Consider the following 20,675-nt stretch of genomic DNA (forward strand, 5'->3'; position numbering starts at 1 on the left):
TCTGACATTTCTATGAATAATACAACCGCCACAGTTCCAACTGTCTTAACCCAACAGGACATAAATGCCCTTTAGAGAATCATGAAGAGGACACTTGCTAATGTCATGTGTTCTATTTAGGACTGCCTATTGAGATTAGTTTTCTTCCAGAGAGATGCTGTGTAGACTCGCCTACATGATAGCTCATACTTGTCCCAGGTCATTACCCTTCACAGATTCTTTATTCCAGCCTCTGCCTTCTCAGCATGTTTGTTGCCTTTTAATTTACAGATAAGAGGCCACAAAACCCACCTTCATCTCCTGCCTCCTCTGCTGGTTCTCCCTTTCCCACACTTAAATGCTCCTTCCTGAAGCCTCTTCTCTTTTCCTTCCTTACAGTGTCCTTGGGTGCTTTCATTCATGCTTGTGGCTTCACCTAACAGTTGCTTGCTGATGTCCTCTGGTCTCTCTGTCTCTGGCCCTCTCTCCTGAATTCTGACTCTACTGGAGACCAGCATGCAGGCATGTCCTTGAATTCAGTTCATTTTTTCTTAAGCATGCTTGTCTCATCTCCCCCATTTTAGTGGATGACACCTGTGTCTTGGAATCCGCGATGTTGGCCTTGCCTGCCTTCTTTCCTCTGCTGCCTGTATTCATTGAGTCACCAGGTATCTCCACTTCAGCTTAGATGTCACTTAACATGTTCTCACCTTGTGTTCTGCTAATACTTAATTTGGTGCCTTGTGAGGTCTCTACCAGCTCCGCTGGGAAGCCTCCTAACCAGTCTCCCAGTCACCAGTCTCTACCCAAGTAGTGCATCATCTGTATGGCTGTTTATGCCATCATAAAATAGCGTAGCTGGTCATGACTTTCTCCTTTACAAAGTCAAAACGCTAACTGAATATTAAAGCCAATACTGTATACTAGCAGTTACCAACCTTTTTGGGACCAGGGACAAGTTTCCTGGAAGACAATTGTTCCACAGACTGGAAGTGGGGGGATGGTTTCAGTTTGATTCAAGTGCCTTACCTTTATTGTGCACTTTATTTCTGTAGTTATTACATCAGTTCTGCCTCAGATCACCAGGCATTAGATCCTGGAGGTTGGGGAACCCTGCTGCCTGTGACAGGACATAAACAGATCCTCCCAACGTTTCTAGCCCTGATTCTTCTCCACATTGCCTTTGCTTCTGTCCTAACATTGGCCATCCCCTGAATATGCATCTCTTGTTCATGTCTCCATGGCTTTGCACGTGTGATATAGTTGAGCAGTTACTGAAAAGTGCTCTTATAGGTATAGTTCTTCAGCCGGTCTCAAGCTGGACTGACATGTCTCGACTCACCTTTGTCTTCAAAGATACACTAAATCGTAGTTATAATAGGTTTAAGAAAGTTGGCAGAATCATTTAGATGTGAAAGGAATGGTGGAATGGTTTGAAACGGGGGACTATTAGGGAAGCTGCCAAGATTTTAACCACGTTCAACGTTTGTGTGTTGGACGTTGTATTAGGTACTCAACTGGCTCTGTCTACAATGAGGGGAAAGTGTGAAAATGATGGTTTCCATAGTAGAGCGTTGCTTTATTTTGAACTTTTCTAGGTTGATGCATACTGTCCTTTTGAGGATTATCACTAGGATTTTCACATTAGATCAGTTATTCTTTTTATGTGAATTAAACCATGCTGAATTCTTAGATTTTGATTATATGCATGGATATATATGTATGTGTGTGTGTATATATACACACACAACAAAAATTCAAATATTTACAATGAGTCTAAGCAAAGATGATCAAGATATGGAGTATCATTTTTTCTGGAAGAATTTTTCTTAGGAATATTTAGTGTCGAAAATTTAAAATATTTACATTCTTTTTTAAACCTCTCCCATTACCTGTCCTTTATGATTTTTCTTGACATTATCACCACTGGAGCATTTATCAAATTGATTTTTGCAGAGGAAGTCATATTTTGCTTAATGATGTATAAAAAATAGCTTCACAGATAGAGTGTAATTTATTTTTTTAAGTTAGACCACTTTGAAGGTGTACATAAAATAACTTGACAGGCCATTAGACACTCAAACTAGCTTCTATCTAGGAAGATAAGGGATCCATCCACAATTTAGTATTGATACTTTGTCACGTTTATTTCAGTAGAAAATGCTTATTAGATAGAAGGTGGCAAAGTTGCAAGCTTAACCAATACCAATTATATTCTTAACAAGAAAGCTTTAGAAACTCTTTAGATGTGGGCAGTGGGGTACAGGACAGTGGATAAGGGTACGAGTGAGATGATCTGTAGTACCTTCCAGATGTTATCTTTGGTGAAAAGCCACTGCACTACTTAAGAAAGGAAGAGAGCAACATGGTTAAAGTGGTCAGTGACCGCCACAAGCCTGCTGGTGATGGTCAGAGCAAGCTGGCTGAGGGTGGCATGGGTGGCCGGAAGTTGGTGAAGGAATAGCAAGAGATGGCCAGGGTATTGATCAAGGAAGTGGCTGTAGGACCACACGGTGCAGACAGAAGTGTTCTGGTGGAAAGTCGAACTTAGGTATTTAGGGATGAACGACTTGCCAAGTTAAGACTTGCCAAACAAGTCTGTTTAATCCAAGTTGAAGAAGCCCTTTAAAACTCTGGAGTAGGAAGATAGGAAAATTAGCTGTTTAGAAGTTTATCACTCATTTTGGCCTTCATCAAAAAATTGTCTTGCTCCTTTCTTCAGTTCAGTCACTCAGTCATGTCTGACTCTTTGCGACCCCATGAACTGCAGCACGCCAGGCTTCCCTGTCCATCACCAACTCCCAGAGCTTGCTCAAACTCATGTCCATTGAGTTGGTGATGCCATCCAACCATCTCATCATCTGTCATCTCCTTCTCCTTCTGCCTTCAATCTTTCTCAGCATCAGGGTCTTTTCCAATGAGTCAGTTCTTCGCATCAGGTGGCCAAAGTGTTGGAGCTTTTAGGACTGATTTCCTTTAGGATTGACTGGTTTGATCTCCTTGCGGTCCAAGGGACCCTCAAAGAGTCTTCTCCAAAATCACAGTTTAAAAGCATCAGTTCTTGGACGCTCAGGTTTTTTTTACGGTCCAACTCTCACATCCATACGTAGATTCTTAGGGTCATTCTAATCATCATATTAAGCCTCTCAAATAATTTGATACCCTTATATGCAGAAAATCCATTAAATTAATTGGAAAAAGCAGAACTGCCTTGTGAAAAGTTCTCTTGTTTGTTTCTAATCTCTGTGAAAATGCTTCCCGTTAAAGTTGTTCCAGTTCTTCAGCTACAGAGTGAAGAATAACTGGGATGCAGTGGCTTCCACTCTCCTCCCCTCTCCTCCTCCACCACCACCATGGGCACTAATACAACATCATTGTTTTGTTTGCTTGCCTCCGCAACAGTTCTCCTCCCTTTTCTTAAAATCCTCCATGCCGAGAGGACAATGCAGGGCTTTCTTTCTCGCAATAGGTGCTAATTGTGTTCTTAGTTGGGATCTTGCTGTCATAGCCACAATCACTGTGCCATTATACTGGGTGGCTGGGTCACAGAAGTCATTGTGCAGAGTAATGAATGCTGTTTAGTTGTGATGCGTTGTCGCCTGCATCTGTGGGTGAGAACACGCAATCACTGTAATCTGGTGAGTGATCAGACTGGTGTGACATAACATCATCTGTTAAGCAGGTGAGCAGTCAGAAAGAGCAGTTGGGTGTTGCTTTTTTCTTTAATATAGAATTGTTAATGAGAAACTTTGAAGGTATGAAACAAACTACATAGTGGGTGTTGCATCTTAACTGCTATTTCTCAGTGTATCTGGGGCTCAGTTTACATATCTGGTGGTTTAGGGCAAGGAATACCAGCTCTGCACATCTCTGCTCTGGGCAGGTTGGGAAGGACTCCTTAACCCCCAGAGAATTGCATGTTGGATAAGGGTTGTGACGTGTCAACCAGGAACGTGGCTTCCTGGCAGAGTCCAGTTCTTGAAAAGTGTGGATTCTGAAAACGGAATTGCTGAATGCAAATTCCTCAGCTAGTTCTTTCATCTTTATAGGGAACAGGTACTTCTGTAGTTGTTCATATGGGATGTACTATCTCTCAATAATTCTTGCCAAAGTAACAGGAAGCATTTTGCTCTTGTAAGTAACCTTGGTGATATTTTGCAAGGACCTCACCAGCCCTGGGATTGAAGCTCGTTAACTTTCTTGCCTGCCCACAGCCCACAGCTTCTTCTTTTCCACCCCACTGCCCCCCATTTTTGAACACTTTTCAGCTATTTGCTCATTAGCATCGCTCATTAAAAGTGTCCTGGGGGGTGCATTTCAGAGCAGTCCTTTTCATACATGTTTCTTCAAGTTTTGTCAGATTTCCAGCAAATATAACCAAATTACTGCTCAAAGTGAAACTTAATTTAATTTATATTTTTTATGGAGGAGGGAAATATGTTAATTAGGACGTGTGAGATAATGTACAGTTAGATCACCTGCCCATGCAGGTACATTCCTCCTTGTTCCCTGTTTGTTTAGTCGCTAAGTTGTGTCCGACTCTTCATGACCCCATGGACTGTAGCCCACCCAGCTTCTTTGTCCGTGAGGTTTCCCAGGCAAGAATACCGGAGTGGGTTGCCATTTCCTTTCTTCCGTATTTTATAGTATTAAATTAATAATGTGTGTAATCCTACCTTTAAAAGTTGCATAAATAACATGTTCAGTGCAGAAAATTTGGGAAAATATTTTTTTATGAAGAAAAAAATCCAACAGATTATCAATTATCTCTATGCCTGCTATCTAAAATAACTATCAGTAAGTTTTGGTGTATATACACCCTTGTGGTATTTTTATAGATCATTTTTCCATAAAATTTGTTTTGGCCTCAAGCCCATTCAGAAATGTGGTAGTCATTTTAAGTTTCTTCCATAATCCATGAACAAGTTTTCATAAAAATATTTTGATCAACATTTGTTAATAGTAAATGGATTGAAAATAAACCTTAGGACAAAACTATAAGACCATTAACAGTTAATATTAAAAGAACTGTTTCTGTAATTATAAAGATAAATTGCTTTGAGTTTTTCTTTTGACCTTAACATTTTATATTATTAAAACATTTAAGTTTTTTTGTGCAGAAATAGAAAAACAGAAAACATTCATAATGAGGAAATTAAAGACAAATTTTCACTGTTATATAGACATACTGACTGTGAGCAAGGTGCTCCCGATTGATTTGTTCTTCATGGTGGTAGAAATAGGACCCTTATTCACAAATAGCCCGTTTTTACATATTTTTCCCTAAGAGAAATGAGAGGCAGTTAAGAGTGAAAAGTTGCTTTGTCTCTTCGTTTTTTTTTAACCTCTTCCCTTTCTCTCTGACCAGTCCACGTTTGCTTCTGTATGGCTAACTGCTGCTGTTTATTTTCTGCTTCTGTGACAGCCAGCCGATGGCGAAGTCTCTTCCCTTCAAATGTCTCACTGGCTTTTCCTTATAGTCCTGTGGCGAGACTCAGCCCTTATAGCAATGGCATTAATACTCCCAGCTTCTCTAAAACCTCAAATAAAGCAATACTAACACCTGAAAGAACAGGTAATATTTCAACTTCTTGATTAGCTGCTTACTTTGTGAATCGGTCACCAAACACAGCTTAAAAAATAATCCACCTTTCATTGCAAAGCTTGAGGGTAATTTTATCATGATGGGGAGTTTGCTGCATATCTACTTTGTACGAAAAAGGCTGGCATTAATTTATACTTTAATATCATTAATCTGCTCTTCATTTTGTATAGCAGGCAGCTTTACCTCCTTATCAAATGTGTATATTACATATATGTATTTCCAAATGTGCTTTTAAAATTAAATGTCGAACAAAATAGAGGTACTTTCATAATGGTTGAAGATTATAAGACTTTTATATCTTGTTTAAAAACTTTTTGATCACTTTTTAAGTCAGGGTTATATAGAAAGAATAGTCATAGTAGCTTTATATGTGATGGCCATCTCAACAGTTCCTTCATTGTTTGAGCACTGGTGTGATTCCATTCTTATAATTTTCTCTCTTGGGTCCTTTCTTCCTTGGTTGTCTTATCTCAAGTCACTGCTTACTTTCATGAGTGACTTCTAGTCTCCTGTGAGGACTCTATCATCACAGATAGAGTGGTCAAGGTTTATGAAGGTTTTGTGTGTGCTTTTGTGTGGACATGTGCCTTTTATGTATGATATTCTTATCCATGTCTGGCACTGCTGTTTGCACCTGTTTAAAAAATGTACCAGATTAAAATTTATTTTAAAATATATAATCCATTATTACCAGCAACAAGCGTGTCTTATTATTAATTGGAAGTGTACAGCATGTGCCTCTTAATGCCTGTAGGCATATAGTTAAGCTAATAGGATGCAGGTTTAGCATGATTGATTTTTCTTGTCTTATGGTGGTAAACAATACATGTAACGTGAAATCTACTGAAATCTACCTTCTTGACAGTTTTTGTAGTGTACAGCAGAGAGTGGTTTTCGAACTATAAACACGCACTTTGAAACCAGAAGATGAGTGGTTTTGTGCATGTGAATTACAGACACGTGAGAACACGCGTATTGTCTTGCCATTGTCTTGTCACAGTGGTGTGCTGGCCGTTTTTTTTTTTTGGTGACTTATGAAAACAGGAAAAATACAGAGGAGTCTCTTTTTTTTTCTGTTTTTATATATCCATCAGCCACTCTGTGTCCTTGGATTGGAGAATGCCTTGATTTGCTGACTGTTGATGTATAAACTGTAAAGCACTTACAGATATCAGTTCTTTAGAGTTAATAACAAACGTGCTTCCTTGTTTTTAGGTTACACATCCAGGGGCTCCCCTCTGAGTCCCCAGTCATCCATAGACAGTGAGCTGAGTACTTCTGAGCTGGAAGACGATTCTATCTCCATGGGATACAAGTTACAGGACCTCACAGATGTTCAGATCATGGCTCGTCTGCAAGAAGAAAGTATGTTCCTCTTTGTAAACTAGAAAACGTCTTACACTAGAGGCTTCTACTTGAAATCTAAGATTTCAGGCATTTCTCCCCCAGTTAATGGGCAAACAGTTCTATTCTTTCTCTTATACCATCCTACTCTGGAGGTAGAGGAGTTAAGTGCTTCTCAGTCTCATGACCATTGTAAAATATTGAGATGTACTCCAGCCAAAATACGTGAATGTAAAAACATTGCCAGTATAGCCACTGTGGAAACAGTTTGCCAGTTTCTTAGAGTAACTGCCATTTCTATAAGGCCCAGCACAATTGTATTCTTAGGCATTTATCCTAGAACGATGGAAACTTGTGTTCAAAAACACAAAACATGTACATGAATGTGCATAGCAGCTTTATTTGTAATAATAGCTAAAAACCAGAATGATCTCTGATGTCCTTCAATAATAAGTGGTCCGTCAAGCTGGGATACCTCCATACTGTGGAGTACTACTCAGCAAGAAGAAAGAAGAAAGTCTGATAGACATACCATCTTGGGTGTATCTCCAGGGAATTATGCTGAGTGAAAAAGATGCCCCAGGTTGCATACTGTATAATTCCCTTTAGATAACATTTTGGAATGACATTTTAGAAATGGATGGCATAATAGTGGCTGTTGGGCTCAGGGACATGGGACACGATGTGGGCTCTCAGGAGGGAGGTGGGCATGGTTATAAGAGGGCAGCATGAGGGATTTGGGGAGCCTGTAGCAGTTTGGAGTGTGGTGGTAGTTATACCAGTCTACAGGTGATAAAATTGTATAGAATTTAATACGAACACATGTACATATATATAAATAATAGTGGGAAAATCTAAGTCTGATGGGTTTGTATCACTGCCAGTATTCTAGTTGTCCTCTTATGCTACGATTTTGCACAGTGATACCATCAAGGAAAGTGGGCAAAGTGAGTGTGCAGTTATCTTAATAAACAGTCCACTAAAAATGCCTTCTCAGATGCAAACTTTTTAATATAGAGAGTGGATAAACAACAAGAGCCTGCTGTGTAGCAGAGGGAACTATCTCAGTATCCTGAGATGAACCATAAAGAAAAAGAATCACTTTGCCATGCAGTAGAAATTAACAAAACATTGTAAGTTAACTATATTTCAATAAAAAACATATATTTCTCAAGATACATAATTATGGAAGAGATAATTAGAAATGGGACAGTTTAGGGGATAATTGGAAATGGTTGTGCAATAAAGTTACAGCAAGTAATCTGAGAGTGAACGACTTCCATGGTATTAATGGTATCAAAAGGCAAGAGAAGATGTAGATCACAGAACTGGGCTAAGCTTATTTTGGAGTTAGCTTCTCAGGCCAACATAAATAGAAATAGCCAAGTATCATTTGAGCAAAAACAGTTTCCTGCTTTTAGAATTGAGCAAGGCTGCTATGAGAAACACTATGTTTCTTGTGCAGGATTAAATAAGATAACATTTTGAAAGGAAAAGTGATTATTTTATATTCTATGACAGTAAACTGACAGTAACTCTTTCTAAAAAACAGGTAGCTGAGAGATGAGATGTCAGCCTCAGGAGTTAAGTAGTCAGGCACAGGCCACTTTAAAAAAAGTTGTGAGTTGGCAGTGAGATAAATAAGTAGAGACTTGCAGGTTGACTATTTTTAGATGACTGTCATTGAGGATGACCCCAGAAACTACTGAAGTTTTGAAGTGTTAGCATGCTTTGAAAAAGGTAATATTAGTAACAAAAAGAACAAGAGAAGTGACCTTGTTAGGAAAATATTGTGCCTTAGGTTTTGAACTTTCCTTTGACTTTGAAAGCTGGGGTGGGGAGCAGAAGGAGCGCCTACATGGGCAGAGAGTTGATTCTTTGAATTGTCTTAACTCACAGTTAACTGCTCCTAATGATGAAGAATAGGTTTTCCTACGCACCCTTCCTAAGCATCTCTCCAGATTTCATCAGGAATTGCTTAGGGATATTGACAGACACTGATTGATGAACTGGAGCCGTGTATTTAATCATCCCTGGAATTAGGGCAGTTTTTTTTTTTCCCCTAAAACAGGATAGTCTAGTATTAGCTGTCCGTTTGGTAGGTAAATGTGTCTATTTTCTTGGGTTTTAATAAACTAAGAGCAAGACAGCGGGTCTCCATTTGAATCGTGTGCTTGGCATGAATTTTCCTGCAATATTTGATGAACTAGAACTCAATAATTAAGCCAAACTGAAATGTCTCCTAAGGTAATAGTATTTCCTGTTGTTCTTACAGGTCTCAGGCAAGACTATGCTTCTACTTCAGCATCTGTGTCGAGACACAGCTCCAGTGTGTCACTGAATTCAGGAAAAAAAGGGACATGTAGTGATCAAGAATATGATCGATTCAGCCTGGAGGATGAGGAGGAATTCGATCATTTGCCACCACCTCAGCCCCGTCTTCCAAGATGTTCCCCTTTCCAAAGAGGAATACCCCATTCACAGACTTTCTCCAGCATTCGGGAGTGCAGGAGGAGCCCCAGTTCACAGTATTTTCCTTCAAATAATTACCAGCAGCAACAGTATTATTCACCTCAAGTCCAGACTCCAGATCAGCAGCCAAACAGGACCAATGGAGGAGGTAGGTTGTAGGCCGTTTTGGTATCTGATATGCTTAGATCTTTCCTATGTGGCCAAGAAATGGATTGTTTCTGAGGTGAACTTAAGTACAGCCTCAAGGCCTTCCAGTTCAGTTGATGTACACTTAAGTCTCTGATTGATCCGCTTTTGATTACGTGTCTCAGACTTAGAGATTTACAGCTTCAAGAAAACCTCTGTGATGTAACAGATGGAGTCAGAAATGGGAAGCATCTTTATGTTGCGCCTGGTATAAGTATAGTGCGGCAGGGTTGCGGGAGTTGAGGGGCTCGTGGAAGAGCTTCATAGAGTTGGAGGCACAGAGCTGCACCCTCCCTTGTCTTTCTCGAAACCCCGCGTCTCTCCCCACCTGCCTCTGGCTCAGAATGCTGGATGGTGAGCCTGGACGACGGTGCTTGGCGAGGCTGCTGCTTGTGCATGTGGAGACCTAGGGGATGCTGGAGTGTGCTTTCCCCTGACTTCTTGACATCTAGAGTTAGGTCTGCACAGCAGTGTGGATATGGAGGCTGAGGTTGTGTGTGGTAACAGCAAGGTGATGTGTCCTGATGTCAACACAGAGGGTTGGAATATATGTTATTCTCTTTTGTATTTTTTTTCTACCTCCCTCTTCATCATTTATCTTCCTTCCTCACTCCCAGGAGTTATAGATCATGACTTCCAAGAACTACATGGAGAATAATCATGTGATATTTTAGCCTGGTATGTTTTTACGATAACGATCAGTCCAACCCTCACACACAAATCCTGTAGCGTATGGAGAAACAAGCCATATTTATAGACTTATATTTTTGAATTATTATGTAGTACCATTTCTCACACCTGGGCCCAGAAATGATCATTTAAGCAAGTTATTTAAAAATGTTGCAAGGGCAGATACAAATTGTACTAGTCATCACCTGCCAGCATGTACGAAGTTTTTACTTTATCTTCCTCTGTACTTGTAATTTTCATGCTAATTGAGAGATCATTTGAACATATTTAAGGTTTAATAGTTAGAACTTATCTCTGTTTAATACTTTCAGATTTCAAATCTAAAAGAAAACTGTGGCAGGTAAAGTGACTGCCATTGATGATCAATTCATTAAAGCTCATAATATCAAAGACAGTAACTACCGGATCATTAAAACTGCGGGAGAGAGCACCCAGAGTTGTTCCCATGAAGGGTTTTTTTTTTTTTTTGTCATATCCTGCCTATCCAGTAGATGCTCCCTCTGCATCTTGATTAGTATTGTCAGTGGGATCATTTTTCCCCCTTAGAAAAGTGGTGTTAACTTACATTCAACACCATTATGAAAAGGATTAGGTTTACCTAAACCTGTGTTACGATGGTTCCTATTAGGAAAATGGAAACATATCTCAGGCTAGTGTCTGACTGTGGTAGTTTTATTTCTCTAAAAGGGCTGGTCTCTACATGCAAAGGAAATGGAAGATAACAGCAGTTCTCTGGATTGAACGTCTGGCTGATCAACTTGATGGCTGAGCACACAAGCTGTGAAGGCTGGTAGACGCTGAGTTGCCAGTCTGGCCTACCACTTACACCTTTCCCTGTCTTCCCATGTCTCTGAGTTTTCATTCATTTGGTTACAAAATGTAGATAAGTAACATCCCTTTCTTAGAAAACTCAGGTATCAAGTCATCTGATATAGGTTCTCCTTCGTGTAACATGTAATCCTTTAACCTAAGTTTTTATAAGGAATCAATGAAATGATGACTGTTTCTCCTGAAACAAAAATTGCTGACAAAGTTAAAAGTGCTAAAAAGTAAAGGTTGTATCCTCATTTCCACTTTTTTTTAAACTTTTACTAATATGGCGCAGATATCTGAACCTTCATTTGTTACCACAGTATTATTTAAACAAAATTGTAGAATAAGAGTTGTAACTTGGAAACTAATCTATCAATTATTTTTCTAAATTATTAAAATAATATAGATGGAAGAAAACAATTGTTATAATACTGATCTAATTTAATTAAAAATAAAACAGAAATGTGTGGTAATAACTATTTCCATAGCTCCTACCCTGCTTGGGTTCAAAAGGGATGGCTCTTCAAAGTCCTTGGAATATTTCTGGGGCTCATGGGATTAAAAGGAGCACTCAGTAGTCCCTCCTTACCTGTGACTTCGGTTACCCATGGTCATCTGCAGTCTGAAAATGTTAAATGGAAAATTCCAGAAATACAGAGTTGTAAGTTTTAAAGCGTGTGCTGTCCTGAGTACTGTGAGGAAATCTTGTGCCTTCCTGCTGTGTCCCAGGTGGGACACGCGTCCTCTCTCTGTCAGGTGTATCCAGGCTCTGCATGCTACCTGCCCATCAGTACCTGTGCAGGAGAAACTTCCTAAGGTTCATTGTGTGTGTTAGTCACTCAGTGGTGTCTGACTCTCTGTGACTCCATGACTGTAGCCCACCAGACTCCTCTGTCCATGGCATTCTCTAGGCAAGAATGCTGGAGTGGGTTGCCATTCCCTTCTCCAGGGGATCTTCCCAATCCAGGGATTGAATCTGGGTCTCCTGCACTTCAGGCATATACTTTACCGTCTGAGCCACCAGGGAAGCTTTATAAAGTTCAGTACTATGTATTAATACTATTGATGGATTCAGGCATTCCCGAGGGTCTTGAAACGTATCACCTGCTGTTAAGAAAGGGAGGGACTACTGTATTTTGAGTAGTTTGCTAAGTATGATAAATGATTAAATCTTACAAAACATTTGCTAACTGTAATTTTTAGGATTTGGCGGGGGAGGAGGGTGATCAGTGACATGTTGGTATTATCCTGAGGACCTGTATTGACGGGAAGGCTAGCTTTAGATGTTTGGTGGGTAACTGGCTGCTGCCTTTATTCCTTAATGGATCCCTAAAGATGGTAATAGAAGAAAAGATTGAGAAACAATGGTCTAGACTATAATCCCATTGAGAGTTGGAAACTCGCCTAACACACTGTATACCATGAGTGAGTGAAAGTTGCTCCGCAATGTCTGACTCTTTGCGACCCCATGCACTATATAGTCCATGAAATTTTCCAGGTCAGAATGGGGAGTGGGTAGCCGTTCCCTTCTCCAGGGACTCTTCACAATGCAGGGATCGAACCAGGTCTCCCACATTGCAGGCACATTCTTTACCAGCTGAGCCATAAGGGAAGCCCACTGTATAGCATAAATATGCGTTTATTCATTCATTCCATAAAATGAGGAATGGTGTCCAAGAGGAAGGACCAGCATGCTCACGGATGCAGGGACATGTGAAGTATTTGGAAACGCTGTGGTTCACTCTGGTTGGCGAGCAGGCTGTGAGGCAGGGGCAGCAGGAGGTGAGGGTGGAGAGGTCTGCAGGGACCACACCTTGGAAGGGTCTTTGCTCAGCCCAGGAGCTTGGGCTTTCAGAGGAAGGGGAAGGGGAGTGATTGGAGGGTTTTAGGAAGTGGCTGAAAGTCACCAGCTATATGGAAGGTGGGGAGGAACAGACGGTGCACAGAAACCTGTTAAGATGATTCTGTGAAAATGTGGATGACAGATCATGAGGTCTGTGCTAGGGTGGTAGATGGAGATGTGTTAAATATTTACGAGGCAGAATTGACAGGACTTGGAGTTGAGGAGGAAGAAGGGAGGTGAAACTTGGAAGCTAACACCCCTTTCTAGATTAGGTGACTTCAGGGATCTAAGTGATGTAGATGGAGCTGTGTCTGTGTGAAGGAGAGAAAAAGCAATCAGGTTTGTCCTTGAATGGGTTTTTGCTTAGTATTCAAATATATCTGTTTTCTGAGCTTGAATGACCTGATATATATACATTGGCTTGGCGGGCGTGGTATTAATAAAGAGAAAACTGTCTACATTGTAGAGCTACAGTCTTGTGTGTGCATACATGCTAAGTTGCTTCGTGGCTGAATTAAAATTCATAGAGGTCTGTGTGTGGCTTACTCTCTGCTGCCTCTTAGTGGTAGAAGGTGTATTCAGCAAGAAAAAGAAAGGGAAGTGTCTGAAGTCTCCAAAGGTTTGGTGGCATACTCATGACCCTTAAAACTTTCCAGAAGTTAATGTGATCATGTTGATGTGATGAGTGGCTTTCTCAAAACATCTCAAGTTAGAATTTTAAAAATTTCTTCCTTTTTGATGTTCTACCAAAAGTTTCAGTAATAATTGGTTTGACACCTCTAGGTGTTTTTTTTAACTAACATGTAACAATTTCTAGGGTTTTTTTTTTTTTTTTTTAATGTTAATGGCTGTAAGATTATTGTCTAACCTCATTTTGATATAATTTTATCTAAGAACAGACAGCTAATTGACTAGCTAATCCCTCCCTTTTTTAAAGAAAAAATGCTTTCCATTAGCTGTTTGTTTGGTGGAGCCTTTCTGAAGATATTAAGTGTCTCCCTATACGAGGGGTAATCAGCTTCTTAGAGTTCATAACACGTATTATAATTTGTTTGTCATTGAACAAAATATGATTTCTCTTTGTATTTACTTTTGAAATCTAGTGTCTTAATCAGCATAAAAGTAGTGATTTTTTTTAACACAGTAAAATACTTTTCTAGACAAGCTCCGAAGAAGTATGCCTAACCTAGCTCGGATGCCAAGTACAACCACTATTAGTAGCAATGGGAGTTCTCCAGTCACCGTGCGGAATAGTCAGAGTTTTGACTCAAGCTTGCATGGAGCTGCAAATGGAATTTCAAGAATACAGTCTTGTAGTAAGTATGACAGATTTTTTGGTAATTTTCAGTTAGTTATAACACCATTAGGAAAATATCTTACTATTTCATTTTTCTTTCTTTCTCTGAACACTACAGAGAAAGTTATCCTTTTGACTTTTATTTTGTATTTCACCATTAAGAAGTATTTTCACTGGTGCCTGTTAATAATTAGCAAATTATATGTTACCAATTAATAATTAGCAAATTGTATGTTAGCCTTTATACCTAAGGATAGAAGTAGAAGCCCTGAATGGTGATTGATCTCTTTACTCATCATACAAAAATGTTTTCTGTGCGGTCCTGCCTCTTTCTAGCTGTGCACTTGATATATTTACTCAGAGGAAAGCACAGCTATTCTGTCCAGCTCTTACTGTGGTCTTGTTTTGCATCAGTCCATAGCTTTCCCGGGGCAAATGAAGTTCTGTTTTAGTGTGACTGAAGAGTAGGATTTACCTACTTCATTGCAGTTTGCCCACAGTCTTTCATTCTCTGTATGTTTTACCCAGTGATGAGGAGCATGGTGAGAGTACAGTCTAGCGTTCTTGTGTTCTCACTTTGTGTTGGGAAGTCTTGGCTCCAGGTTCCCTGCCCCGCACGAATGCTGCCTGTATGGGTTGCTGCTGCTGCTAAGTCACTTCAGTCATGTCCGACTCTGTGCGACCCCATAGATGGCAGCCTACCAGGCTCCCCCATCCCTGGGATTCTCCAGGCAAGAACACTGGAGTGGGTTGCCATTTCCTTCTCCAATGCATGAAAGTGAAAAATGAAAGTGAAGTCGCTCAGTCGTGTCCGACTCTTCGCGACCCCATGGACTGCAGCCCACCAGGCTCCTCCGTCCATGGGATTTTCCAGGCAAGAGTGCTGGAGTGGGGTGCCATTGCCTTCTCTGACCTGTATGGGTAGTCAGGGTTAAGTCCAAGACTGACCCCTGGGAGGCAGATTCAAGGCCACAGGCCCAGTATTGATGTACCCAGACCTGGAAGGCCAAGTGTGTGGCCGAGCACCATCAACCAGATGGCTTAGGTTTCCACCCAGCAGACTCCTTGGTGCCCCTGATAAACTACCCTAGGTTCCTCCACAGGTTGAGAATGGGTCAGGTTTCTGGTTGCTGCTTGTGTCATTCACTGTGTCACACTGTACTGTCATTAATGTTCATCTTCCATACTGGCTTACTGGCTTTTCCTAGGTGTGGACCATAGTTCATCTGACTTTCTGTCCCCAGCACCTGACTTGCTGCTGGGCACATTGAGCTCTCAGGAGATGTTTGAACAAATGTATAAATGAACACTGTAGGGCTGGATCTTAGGTCTTCATCTATTAATATTTGAATTAAAGGCTTGTGTAAAGACACAGAAGATGGCCTAGGAACTAATGGTGGGAAACTGAGGACTGCTTTCTAATTTTATGTCAGGAGGTTAGGGCAGATGGCCAAATACATCATGATGAAATTTAACTGAGATAGAAGTTCTGTGCTTGAGTATAAAAGTCAACAGTATAAACATAGAAGGGGAAAATACAGTCATGACAGTAGCAAACAGGGTGATGGTGAGGAGTTTTTGTGAACTCTAATTCGGTGTGGATCAGTAGCACAGTTTGAGTGCCAGAAAAATGTAAGTAACCCAAAATAGAACATACCCTACAAACAATGAAAAGTCTTGATGGAAGTCCTGAAAAAATGATGAGAGCATGTCAAAAGGATACAGGAAACAGCTTGATGAAACTCCCAGAGACCAAACCTGCGACAGATTGAGCTACAGAATAAATGATTATATTAAAAGATTATAACCCATAGATTAAATCATCATAGCTTCATACTTAATTGAATAAATGGAGAAGAGGGGAAATTCTTCTTTATAGAAGAATTGCAATTAATAAACATAAAGAAATGAAATAGAAAAATCATTGTGTGTAACTCAAGCATAATAATGAGAGAAAACAAAAGAACTTGAGTGTTAATGTGTAAGAGGAGGTCAGTCGTGAACTTGTTTCAGATCTCAGGACTCTGTTCTCATTGACTTTGATCCCTAAGCAAATATCCTTTATACATCATGCATGTATATGAACATCATGCGTGTATATAAACATCATGTGTGTGTTTCGTGAAGAGCTAGTTCTGGACTGGTGTGCCTTCTGGAGCGAACAGAGTGAACAGAGAAGGTTGGAGAGGCAACTCCAGAAGGAAGACGCTAGGTTTGCAGGCAATAGCTCGAGTCTGGGTCTTTTCTTAGTCATACATGCATGGGAAACGGTGTATCCTTTCTGATCCTTGTTTTCTCATTTGTAAAATTAGGCTTGTGTCTATTAATCTTGACTAGTTTCTCTGTTATTTCTTTTTAAACTCAATGTAGTTATCTGTCTTGTGTGTAGGAGAGTTAATGGGACTAATAGGACTGCCTTCCTGAAATAACTCTTCTGGAGTTTCATTTCAAATGATATACTTTTTGAAATTTCATTTAATCTGTAGTTAAATTTTAGAATTGGTATCTTAGCAATATTAGTTTTCTAATTCATTAACATGGAATATCCCCTCATTTACTTAGGTCTTATCTGTCAAAGTTTTGTAGCTTCCTGTATAGAGGTTTAATACAGCTATAGTTAAGTTTATTCCTAAGTATTTTATCTTAAAAATGCTTTCATAAGTAGCATTTTTTTCAAATTTTAGTTCACTGATAATTTAGAAATACAACTGATTTTTTTTCTATTTTGATGTTATGTTCAGCAGCTTTGATAACTTCATTATCCTAATAGTTATAAATTTGGAATATACTTGTAATATAATACATCTGAACACCAATGCGTATTCAAGAATGTTCATAAAACCCCAGACTTGGAAGTAACCAAGCTTTGCATCATCAGGAGAATGGATTTTAACATACATTCTGTGGAATACCACACAGCAATGCAAATATATGGATAAATCTCAAAAACATAATGTTGAGTCAAAGAAGCCAGTCACAGAAGAGAACATACTCTGTAATTCCATTTACATGAAGATCAAAATAGGAATAACAAATCTGTGGTGATAAAAATGAAAGTAACAGTCACTTGCGGGGCGTGTTGATTGGGAGAGGATGCGTGAGAAGCTGCTGAAGCGCCGGCAGTGTTTGCTGTCTTGATGTGGATATGGTTACATGAGTGTGTTCATGTCACAATTTCATTTCGTTCTAGGCTTAACGTTTGGGTGCCTTTAGCCTGGCGTGCTACAGTCCATGGGGTTGCAAAGAGTTGGATTAGCACAACTTAGCTGCTAAACGATAACACTTTATGTATATGGTGTTTCAGAAGACACTGGGCCCAGTATGCAGATACCTTCATGTGTACATTTAAAACCCTTTCGGACAGCATCAGCGTCTTTGGGTACGACACACGTGCAGACAGTGGTGAACGTGTACATGTTCTCTCTTCTCCTAGTTCCATCCCCAGGACAGCTCCAGCACAGGATCCACAGCGTGGGACATTTCCCAGCATCAGTGCGGCAGCCTCTTAAAGCCACGGCCTACGTGAGCCCAACCGTCCAGGGCAGCAGTAACGCGCCCTTATCCAACAGCTTACAGTTATACTCCAACACGGGGATCCCCACCCCCACCAAAGCTGCAGCTTCGGGCATCATGGGCCGCAGCGCACTTCCAAGACCTTCACTGGCAATAAATGGGAGTAATCTGCCTCGAAGCAAAATTGCACAGCCTGTCAGAAGGTGAGAGCCTTGGTCCGTTCTTCCTTGTAACCCTGTTCGTGGTCTGCAGTTAGAAACCGCCGCAGGCACCACCCTGACATTTCCTCTGTCTAACCCTGGTCGGTTACTCTTCCCCTTGTGGCCTGACTCGTGACCTCCTGCCTCTGGATTCAATATTTTTCAATCTTTTTTTTTGTTTTTTTTAATCAGAATGGGCACAAATGATGTTAGGCATGTACACAACACACCCTCCTCCCACAGTCATGATTTAAAAAGCATCTTAGTGACGTTTCAGTTCAGTTCAGTCCAGTCGCTCAAAGTGGTGTTTAGTTGGGGTTTATTAGCTTATGTTGGGAACTTTGGTATGTTCCAGGTAGAATTTTTTAAATTGCACATTGCTTGCCGGGCACATGTTCAATGAGCTCACAGTCATGTTGTGTCCTTTCTGAAGTGGATCTGCTGGAGTGTTTTATGGTTAAAAAACAATTCCATAAAAGTGAGTTGACAAATTAGATGATGCGACAATGGAGGCAGTAAATACATACAACTCTTACAAGAAATTAGTATTTGAAGGAGGAGAGGGAGGGGAGCCATGGTGACAGTTTGCAAAGGATGTGGAAACAAATTTTTTTTATTTATGCATTAGGTATGTATAGTTTTTATTTTCTGATGCATAATAGGTGCTCAGATCAAAAGCAAATTTAGAAACTATTGCAAAACAAAAGTAAATAATCTTACTATCCAGATAGAAATCACTTTCGTGCGTGTTAGTTCAGTGCAGGGCTGTGTTTCATTCATGACTGAATAGAATCACATTGTTTGATGCATATGTTACCTGTGGACAGTACATTTGTCCTTGGATGTCTGTCTTCGAACTAATCTCCTGGATAGGCTGTCATTGCCAGATAGAGGGTCTGGTTCCCCAAACTTAGGCAAACATTGGTTTTAACACTTTTTAAAAATTTGCTGCCAACATAATAGGCAAATCTCTTGATTATCTGTAAGATTGAATACAAATAGAATTACATGAAGAAATTTTCAGTGAAGCAACCACTGATGTTTTCAGGCCATTTTTCTGTCATGTTTATCTTTCTCTCTGATTTTAAAATGCTCTTACTACACTTAAGGATATTGGTCGTTTTCCCCTTATGTTGCACATCTGCCTGTGCACATACAACACTCGTGGCAGCGTGCTGGGAACTGGATATTCCTGAGGATGGGCATGTTGACGGCCAGAACCCCAAGGCACACAGGGGAAAGTGCCAGCACGCTGTCACTGCTGGGGTGAGGGTGGGGAGACCAGAGCGCGACGACTTGTGGGGTTACTTACAAGCCATTTCCTTTTTTAATCCTTTCACAGTTTCCTTCAGCCTCCAAAGCCTCTGTCTTCACTCAGCACGCTGAGGGATGGAAACTGGAGAGACGGTTGCTACTGATGCAGTTTTCTGTACCCTTGAGGAGTGGGAAAGAACTGGAAATGAGGGTCGTGTTACCCAGCTGGCTGGGTAACAGCGGGTGTCAGGATATTCTTTCCCTTCTGCATTTTAACACATTTACTGCATTGTTTTTCAGTGGACCAATCACCAGAGACTAATTATTGCACTTAAATATTTGCCTGAGATACTGCAACGTTCACAGATCCGCGGTTGCAGTATTGTGACACTTAGAGCTAGGACGTTTTTGTAGAACTGATAATGTACCTGAATCCTTTTTGAGAGAGTTGAGGTGTATCCATAATGCTTTCTTTGCCATCTGAGGTTTTTGTTTCTTTTTTTTAACCTGTTCAATTTACTTACATGTTCTAAACATCTTCCCATTACATGTTCTGTATTTTAATACATTGCATATTTACAACTAGGTTATATAACGTATGCTTTGAAATTTACTTTTTTATAGTTTACAGGAATTTTATTTTTTGTGCCTATTTCTTTTTACACCTATGTGAACCACTATGGAACAACTTAAATTTTGTGCCATAAAAATATTTTTGTGGTAAGGTACTATTTTTTTAGCTCTAGGGATATATCAGCAAAAATCCATCACACAATTGAGACATAATTTTCTGTTGAATGAGCACAATGTAAGCTGAAGCATTGCAAGGAGACAGCCAGACAGCAGCGTGAAATGGGTCTTGTTGTTTTCATTGTTAACTTATTGTCATTCCTGGCTTTCATATTTATAATGGCATCATGAGCTCATTGCACTTAATACCTGCAGTGTTTGCTACTGTACCACAATTGATTTTCAAAACTTTTACAGAGGATGAAACTGTAACGTTTTATTAACAATGCTTCTGGAAATGAATGCATTTTAAAGCAAATAAATCTTTTTGATAGACCTTTTACAAAATCCATTTGCACTAATGAATGCTTTCTTACGGGATATGACTTACTATTTGTTACTGTGTACACCGCTGTTTTGGAATGTTTAGAAATAAAGACTATTTCGGCAATATCAGGTCACGCATGAATGTGCAGCATAAATGATACCAACCCCACACCTATGTTTCACCGCAATCGTGAAAGCATTGTGATGCTCTTGAACAGGTCAGTCAGACCTAAAGTGCGTAGGCAGAGTATTCACATTTGTAAGCAACTCTTTTTCTCTCAAATGCTCGGGATAAGATATGTGAGATTTTAGCTCTGTAGTGGGGTTTGGGTCCCCATGTAAGAAGGTCACTAGAACCCAAAGAACCAGAAACCCATTCCTGGATGAATACTGTCAGTGGAGATGCCAATATTTTATGGGGGT

At 40.1% G+C, this 20,675-nt stretch overlaps 1 protein-coding gene across 2 annotated transcripts in view; it reads left to right on the forward strand.

The window, feature by feature from the left end:
- The window catches only part of SLAIN1 (SLAIN motif family member 1), a 52,637-nt gene extending 32,256 nt beyond the window's left edge, over positions 1 to 20,381 (forward strand). Inside the window, exons 3-8 of one of the 2 annotated variants that reach the window (XM_002691900.7) lie at positions 5,405 to 5,554; positions 6,800 to 6,949; positions 9,204 to 9,548; positions 14,093 to 14,248; positions 17,663 to 17,945; positions 19,285 to 20,381. In XM_002691900.7, coding sequence (XP_002691946.4) covers positions 5,405 to 5,554; positions 6,800 to 6,949; positions 9,204 to 9,548; positions 14,093 to 14,248; positions 17,663 to 17,945; positions 19,285 to 19,360 — 1,160 coding nt within the window. In that variant the 3' untranslated portion in view covers positions 19,361 to 20,381. The remainder of the gene's footprint in view (positions 1 to 5,404; positions 5,555 to 6,799; positions 6,950 to 9,203; positions 9,549 to 14,092; positions 14,249 to 17,662; positions 17,946 to 19,284) is intronic. The other variant, XM_025000142.2, reaches the window with a different exon arrangement.
- The last annotated feature ends 294 nt before the right edge of the window (positions 20,382 to 20,675 follow it).

Source organism: Bos taurus, chromosome 12 (genome assembly GCF_002263795.3).
Source record: "Bos taurus isolate L1 Dominette 01449 registration number 42190680 breed Hereford chromosome 12, ARS-UCD2.0, whole genome shotgun sequence".
NCBI classification, from domain to species: domain Eukaryota; kingdom Metazoa; phylum Chordata; class Mammalia; order Artiodactyla; family Bovidae; genus Bos; species Bos taurus.